We start from the raw sequence: 8,315 nt of genomic DNA, 5'->3' as shown, positions 1-8,315 counted from the left end.
GAGCTTCTGGGATGTGGGGGGGTTCCGGGGCCCCAGGGACTGGTTTCTGGGACATGGGGGGATTGGGAAGAAGGGGGGACTTTCAGGGACAAGCAGGGGAGGAGAGGGGGGTTTCCAGGACACAGGGGTGGGGAGGAGGGGGGTTTCCCGGACACGGGGGTGGGTGAGTTGTTTCCAGGATGGGGGAGGGGAGAAGGGGGTTCTGAGACACAGGTTGGTTTCTGGGACCAGGAAGCATCAGAGACCTCACAGTGACAGACGTGGCAGAGAGTAAAGTGTGCCAGAGTAAGATCTGGTTTTCCCAGTTTGGGAACATTTAAAACCCAGAGTTGGGGGCACCTGGGGGCTCAGTCGGTTAAGCGTCCAACTCTTGATTTCAGCTCTGGTCTGATCTCACAGTTCTTGAGACTGAGCCCCGCATCCAGCTCTGTGCTGACTGTGGAGCCCGCTCGGGGTTCTCTCCCCCCACCCCGTACCCCTCCCCTGCTCAGGCTTGCTCGCTTGCTCTCTCTCAAGATGAGTTAACTTAAAATTTTGAAAAACAAAAATCCAGTCTCCAGCTCATACCAGGAGACGGGTCCACACGTGGGAACGCAATCTGTCCACGAGTGTGCGAGCAGCGTCTGCCGGAGGCCGGCGGGGCAGGAAGGCCAGCACGCTGGCCGGGAGAGAGCAGAGCGGTCCATCTGCACAGCGGAACACCGTCCGGCCCCAAGAAGGAGGGAAACCCCGGCGCCCGCTCTGTGGGTGCCCTTCGCCAACACCGGGGTCATGAGAGAAGCCACCAAGGACACGTGCGTACGACAGGCCCAGAGCAGGCGAGCCCAGACGGCCGACAGACAGCACATCAGAGGGGGCTGCTGACGCAGCGGGGCTTCCTTCTGGGCGGATGAAGATGCTCTAGGACTCACCGCGCTGACCCAGACCGCGCTCAGCCCGATACCAGAACGCACACCTGCGGCGATGAGGCACGTGAATCCCAGCTCAGAACAGCTGCGATTTAAAAAGCAGTGCCCAGGGCGCCCGTGTGGCTCGGTCGGTTCAGTGTCTGGTCTTGGCTCAGGTCATGATCTCACGGTTCGTGAGTTTGGGCCCCGTGTCTGACAGCTCAGAACCGGCTTGGGATTCTCCCTCCCTCTCTCTCTGCCCTTCCCCTGCTCACTGTCTCTCTTAAAATAAATGAACTTTAAAAAAACAAAACCACCCACCCAAACGGGACTAGAGATCATTTTTCAAAGTCCCTACTTTGTTCGTCTCCACGAATGTTCTGCATCGGGTGACTCCGCCAGGGGAAGCGGCACTAGTAACGCTACCAGAGGACCCGTTCTAGTCTACGCCTCATACAGATCACAAGACTTAATTGGTTCTAAATCATCTAGAAGCTGAGACAAAACAGAAGTAACTAAAACAATAGTTATTCTTACCCCCTTGCTCTTTTCCTAGACTTGAAAAATTTACCGCCTGGGGGGCTCGGTCGGTTGAGCATCCGACTTCGGCTCAGGTCATGACCTCACGGTTCGTGGGTTGAAGCCCCACGTCGGGCTCTGTGCTGACAGCTCAGAGCCTGGAGCCTGCTTCCGAGTCTGTGTGTCCCTCTCTCTCTGACCCTCCTCTGCTCATAATCTTTCTCTCTCAAAAATAAATAAATGTTAAAAAATTTTGAAAAAAATGTCTATGCCCACCGTGGACCCAAAAAAAAAAAAAAAGAGTCCACCACTAACCCCTGTACGGCTTCTAGGATGTGGGCCAGATTCCCATCTACAGACAGGCGATCAGAGAATTCCTAGCTGGGGAAACTGACCGAATCAAGGCGGGAAAACACCTGTGTGCCCCAGGGGCCTCCGGGCCCAGGGGTTCCCACGGCTCCCGGGGGCGCGTCCCCGACCGCAGAGAGCCTCCTACTCGGCTCCCCACCACCCAGCCGGCCGGGGCAAACCTGCTGCTGGCAGCTGAGCACCGTGACAAGCCCCGGCCGGAGCCCAGCGGGGCCCCTCACACGGCGAGCAGAGCAAGGGCCTCGGGATCCTGCTGCGCAGCGAGCTCCCGGAGGGCGGTGAGAGCGGAAAGCAGAAGAGCGCGTGGCACGTTTTACAGAAGGAGAAACGCGAGGCGTCAGGGACCGGTGCTGGCGTCCCCCAGGAAAGACGACCCAGACCCGTTCAGACAGCAGGACTCTGCCGACGCGCCCGTCTTACTTTCGCTCCTCATCCTGTCGAAGTACGCCAGCTTGGAGGCAGCGTACACGGCGCCCGGCGACTGCAGCGTGCCGACGACGGCGCCCATCAGCCGGACGTGGGTCAGCGCCTGCTGGACGTACTGCGGGTCCTGCGGAGGGACACGCTCGGGTCGACGCCGAGGCACGGGACTCGCGGGGGCCCTGCCGCGCTCCAGCCAACGGCACTTTTAAGGACCCGATGTGTTTTCAAGGTGCTGCGAACGGTCCAGACGTGGACCCAAGGGCACACGTTTCCTCTCCATTGCGACGGACGCTGCTCACTGACGCCGGGGGCTGGCAGACGCCTACCGCCAAGGGCCAGGCAGTCAGCGCTGCGGCCTCTGGGGGCCTCCCGCCTCCGCCGCCCCCTCGTGGCTCGTGCCGCAGCTGAGACGCCTACGGGCACTTTGTAAGCGAGGGGGCGTGGACCTGTGCCCGTAAGTCTCCGCACAGGGAGGCCCGGGGCCCGCTGCTCCAGTTTGCACTGGTTTCTGCTAAATACACCAGCGGGCATGGAATCAGCTGCTCCGAAAGTCAGAGCATTAGAACCTTGGAAGGGACCTGGCCCCCCGTCCTGCTCCAGCCGGAAAGTCTCCCTCCATGGTGGTGGTCTCGGGCCCCCCGGTGCCTGGGGGCTCCCCCCACGGACGGTCTGCTCCAACGGGGGCGCCCGCAGTCCCTGTGACGGTCACAGGCTGTGCAGCCCCCCATGCCCCCCCCACTGTCCCGTTCATGCTCTGTCCCCCATGTTGTGGTTTTCCGGTCCTTTGCTGCCATTTACACCGTACAGATCTCATGTCCCTGTGTGTCCTCCGTCTGTGCCTCCGTCCGTGGTGTCCTTTGTGACCGTGAAGCCTTACCTCAGTGTGAACAAACTACCAATGTGGCCCAAAGTAAGTGAAAACACAAAAATCCCTGGAGATAAGCCTACGTCTGGAGGGGGCTCCCATGTGACCCCTGCCAAGACCCTGGTCCCGAGAAGTGGAGGCGGCTTGGGGGCGGGGTGTGCCCGGAAGACCCCACTGAGACCTCAGAGCCCGGCCCGGCCCCTCCACACTGGCCGGTCACGGGTCCCGCAAACCACAGTGTCTCCGTGCCCCCGGCAGGACCTCCTCCAACCCAACCCCCGGGATGGCGCCCGACCCCCCGGGTGTCAGCACCGCCGCGCAGAGGAGGCCGTCCCCCACCTTGTGGCCGTCGGCCAGCTGCTTCCCGGCCCACATCTCCTTCACCATCAGGTGCCACACGTCACACTCTGTCTTCAGATTGGCTTCAAAGACGTCCTTCCTGGACGCCGTTTTAATCTTCAAAGTGGGGATTCGCAGAAGCAGAAAGGCTACCGTGGTATTCCGGACCTCCTGAGGGGGCAGGAAGAGAGGCCGGTCAGCGAGACGTCCCCGCCCAGGAACTCGGGGCTCAGGGAGGGGAGGCGGCGGCCGCCGGGTCCCTGCTGCCCTGTCTGGGCACGCCAGGGGCTGAGGGCCGGCCTGGGCGAGGGGGCCAGAGCTGGGGCGGCCCCGCGTGACCGGGGCCCCGCGCCTGAGCGCTCACGAGCCGCAGGCGTGACCCGCGGGCACGCGACACGTGCACACAGAGGGCCTCGTCCGCAGGTGCCAACACCGTGCGTTCTCCCGCCTGCTCACGAGCTTCCCGTTCCGTGAAATTCCGAGAGGCGGTCTGTGGAGGCAGGTGGGGCCTGAAGGGCGGACGGGGGCCAGCACCCACCACGCTGCGCCTCCTGGCTCCAGGACCGCGCGGGAGCTGCACCGACACGCTCACAAGCCGCCAGGGGAGCGTCCCCAGTGGGGGAGACGGCCACCTTCAGGACCCACAGGGCGCCGAGCGTCTGCAAACGCAGGGGCTGGCGGGCCGCACTCACCTCTATGTCCCTGAAGGTGGAGATCTCCACGTAGCCCGGCCGCCCCTCGGTCAGGAGGAACAGGCGCTTCTGGGTCATGGCGATCTTGCCCACGCCGCGGTTGGTCTTGACGGACCTCGACAGCTTGTAGACACACTCGCTCTTATCCAGGTGCTCCGTCACCGACGCAGGCAGACTGACCTCCTGGGCCTCTGCCTCGGCCTCCTTCCAGCAGTTGTAGAAATCTCTGAATGTTTCCGGGTCAATCTGTTTCTGGTGTCCTTCGTTTTGTAAAGAAAAGAGACGACAGGGCCACATCCACAGCCGTGGCGAGACTCACTTCCCCTTAAGAAGGGGTGCAGTTCCCACCCCGGGCAGCAGGTGGCGCTGATACTCCTCCAGTCTCCGAGTCCCCAGTGACCCTGCTCAAACCGCCCATGGAGGCTCCAGCCCCACAGCCCCGGGGTGGGGCCTGCCAGGTGGTCACTAACTCACGGGACACCCTTCTTACGGTGGCAAAGCCCTGGGTCACCACTAGAACTGGTGGCAGCCCTCCTGGGTCCTCACATGAAGCTGATGCTCAAGAGGCCAGATCCTTGGTGATGCTCCTTCACCACAGGATGGAGCCTGGCCTGAGCTGGACCCATCTCAGTTATGGGAGCAAACACATCCGATTATCTGTAACAAACGAGCTTAAACCTCCACGATTCATGGGCTCTGGAGGCAGACAGACCCAGGTCTGAAGCCCAACTCTGTGGGTTCGTGGTGTGACTCTAAGCTGTCAAAGGAACGTGCCTGCTTCTCTGAGGATGGAAATAGGGCCGCCTGCCCCCACTCCGCCCCCACTGCTAAGAAGCCCCACCCCAACCCACCCCCACGGATAGGAAGCCCCACCCACCCTCACCCGAGGTGTTCTGGGGCTGTTCCCACCTGGCTAGGTTCTGCCCTACTCCACCGCACCCTGGACCTGCATGGTCCTCTCTGCCCTTCTGTCAGGCACAGGCCCTCACGTCCCGCACAGAGGAACTCCCACACCGCCCGCCCTCCCGACCTGCTTCCTGGGCGCCCTGCACGCCCTATGGCGCAGAAGGAACTCCTGGTCTCTTGCTCACACACCGCATCGCTCCTCCTCTGCACCAGGCCCCAGACTCCTCCAGGCTTGGGCCCCTCCCCGTCACACCCCGCATTCCAGTCAGACGGAGCGAATCCCCAAACCAGCCAGGCTGCTACCTGCCGGCACACAGCTCCAGGGAGCTCGGGACAGAAAGCCCCTACGCACGCTGCAAGACCCAGGCGAGACCGCTCCCGCTCCGTCCCCGTCCCCGTCCCCGTCCCCGTCCCCGCCACGGCAGTCATCTCCCGGCAGCTGCGGGCGCGCTCCCCTCTCCCCCACGGCAGTGCTGTGCTCACGCCCGTCCCACAGCCCCTTCCCTCCTCCCAACCACCTGGGGAGCTGTTACCAGGCTGTTCACAGATCTGGAAACTGAGGCACGGGGAGGCAAGCCCTGGCCGGCAGAGGCAGGCATGGTGCCACCGGGCCCTGTGCGTTGGCGGGTGTCGATGCCCCCCTTGGGAGCACAGGGAACGCGTCCTCCCCGGCCAGCCCCCTGAAGGCCGATCTGAAGTGCACAAAAGATGTGGGAAAGCGGGAAAGCCCCAGCGCAGCCACGCCCCTGCTCTGCTCCGTGACAGTGTCAGGGTGACAGTCACTGCCGGGCAGGGTGCACAGGGCAAGAGAGGGCAGTCCTGGCCCCGGCACAGAGTGAGAACTGCTGGCGTGGGAACTGGGACCCGGAAAGGCAGCCCCTCCCCCACAGCTCCACGGGGTGCCAGCGTGCATCCAGGCGGCCAGAGGCTGGAGGTCTCTGCCTGGGCCATGGCTGCCGACCCCCAAAACCCTGCAGTCCCGCTCTCACTGCTCAGGGCTGCCGCCTCGGGGACGCGTGGGTCTGCACCCCACTGCTCCTGAGCACGGTCGTCAGGCGCATGTGCCGTTCCAGCCGGACACGAGAAAACGCTCTGTCCAAGAAGCTGAGCAAGGAGCCCACTACTTCGCGGAGGACTCCTGAACCTTGGGAGCCCGGAGCCAAGGGCCCGTCCCTTCTGTCACTCAGGACACATCCTCCCGCTGTCTGGGCCCCAGCCGCGTTGCTGGGCCACGCAGCACACGGCACGTGTCCCCAGAACAGCTTCCTCTCAGACAGACAAGTGCCGGGGCTCCAGGATGGACCCCAGAACCCTGATTGTTGGAGGGCAGCGCCCAGGACGCCCCTGTGGCAGGGAGCGGCACTCATTATGGCTCCAGCTGGCCTTGGAAATCCACACCTTCCAGGGCCATGACCGCCGCGCACATCCGTGAATTCCACACACGCCCACCGTGCACACCTCGGCTGCCATGCACATCTGTGTTCTCCACGCACGCCCACCGTGCACACCCTGGCCGCCGTGCACATCCGTGTTCTCCAGGCACATCCACCATGACATCCATGAACTCCACATACACACACTGTGCACACCCCGACCACTGTGCACATCTGTGAACTCCGTGCACACCCTGGCCACACTGTACATCCGTGAACTCTGCACACCCTGGCTGCCGTGCACATCCGTGAATTTCACGTGCATCCACTGTGCTGTGCACAACCTGGCTGCTGTGCCCATCTGTGAACCCCACACATGCCCACAGTCACCATAAATGCCCACCGTGAACACCGCGCCACCATGCACATCCACCACCTCCATGCACGCCCACCCTGCACACCCGCGGCTGCCACGCACATCCAAACTCCGTGCACACCCGCCGTGCACACCCGCGGGCGCTATCAGCTCCCATGGCTACTGCACGCGCCCGTGCGAGAGACACGTACTCTCTGTCTCCAATTCTGCACAGAAGTGCCAAGCGCCCATTCCCGTGCCGTCGCCCACCCACCGCCCTCTCCCGGCGCAGGAGGTCACCGGAGCCCGGCTCCGGCACAGCCGTGCTGACCCGAGCGTTAGCCCCTGCCTGGGCCCCTCAGGGGCAGCCACGTGTGCGAGCTGCTGGTCCCGCATACGAACGTCTGCTCGAGTCTGTAACGATGAAATGGGGACGACAACCGGTCCCGGGCGCGTCACTACACCGCCTGAGCTCGTCCCAGGGCGGCGCTTGGCTGGGACTTCGCGGGGCTGTTCCGACACCCGGGCCGTTAGGCAAACATATGTCCGGTGCCGCCGCGCAGTCCCGCGCACGTCCCGGAACCAGGACCACTGACTGAGCCGTTCTGCCACGTGCACAGAACCAAGGTGACAACAGCCCCCCGTCAGCGCGGCCCATGTGTGCTGATGGCCTCCCAGCCGTCCCCTGCAGCCCTGCCAGCACGCGTCTGGGCGCACTGGACACTGTGCACGTGTCCACCGCAAGACCATGCTTCCCGGGCAGCCACGTGCTGCGGGACACGCTGCCGGCCACAGGCGGTGACAGCGCGGGGACAGACCCTCTTCTCCCTGCCGGGACAACAGCGCCGCCCAGGCCGCCAGTGTCTTGTGCTGTGAAGCAACAAGGCCACGTAGGCCTGGGGCGTGGGGACACTGAAGAGCAGCCAGGCCCGCTCGGACACCTCGTTCCCCGAGAACAGTGAGCCCAGGGGCCGTGTGTCCCGAGTCCCAGGCCTGCAGCTGAAGCAGTGTGGCCCCGGTGTCCTCACGAGGGCCCCACAAAGGGAAGGGACGGGGCGACCCCCAGAGAGGTGCTGGGTCTCGAGCGCTGCTGCCCCGGGCTCTCCACGAGGCCCTGTCTCCCCCAGACATGGCTCCCCCCCACCCCCTGCCATCCGCCCCACAGGTGCTTCCCACGTGCCCAGCGACACGGCTCCACTGCACCTGCCCGCGGGCCCCCCTAACAAGACCAGGAGGAGAAGCTGCCAGGCCTGCGCGGGGGCCGAGGGGCCCGGGACGGCAACAGAGATGGGGAGAGAAGGCACCGGAATGGCTCCGGAGCAAACGAGCAGGCCCTCTTCCAACCGGCAGGACAGCAGAGTCCGACCACCCGGTGCTGCCCAGGAGGTGGGAGGCGGGGGTCTCGGGCGGGCGTCACACACCCTGAGGAGGGCCACCCACACCCACGTCAGGCACCAGGCCCAGTGGCGCACACCATGTGGGTATTTGGAAAAGCAAAATGACTGGATGCCACCCGATGGCCAAACAGACCAGGGCCCCTCGCCCTACTCCCGAGACATGGCTGCCAGACACGCAAGTGATGCGTGC

The 8,315-nt window shown here is 63.9% G+C and overlaps 1 protein-coding gene across 1 annotated transcript in view; it reads right to left on the bottom strand.

Annotated features, from left to right (window-relative positions):
• The window catches only part of DENND3 (DENN domain containing 3), a 44,681-nt gene that overhangs the window by 9,969 nt on the left and 26,397 nt on the right, over positions 1-8,315 (bottom strand). The window contains exons 16-18 of the mRNA XM_029923335.1: positions 4,095-4,354; positions 3,403-3,573; positions 2,115-2,325 (exon numbers count right to left, since the gene is read on the bottom strand). Of these exons, the coding sequence (XP_029779195.1) occupies positions 2,115-2,325; positions 3,403-3,573; positions 4,095-4,354 (642 nt within the window). The remainder of the gene's footprint in view (positions 1-2,114; positions 2,326-3,402; positions 3,574-4,094; positions 4,355-8,315) is intronic.

Source organism: Suricata suricatta, chromosome 15, assembly GCF_006229205.1.
Source record: "Suricata suricatta isolate VVHF042 chromosome 15, meerkat_22Aug2017_6uvM2_HiC, whole genome shotgun sequence".
Lineage (NCBI taxonomy): Eukaryota > Metazoa > Chordata > Mammalia > Carnivora > Herpestidae > Suricata > Suricata suricatta.
Note: the sequence above shows the minus strand (reverse complement) of the source record. Positions and strands in the feature narration are given on the sequence as shown.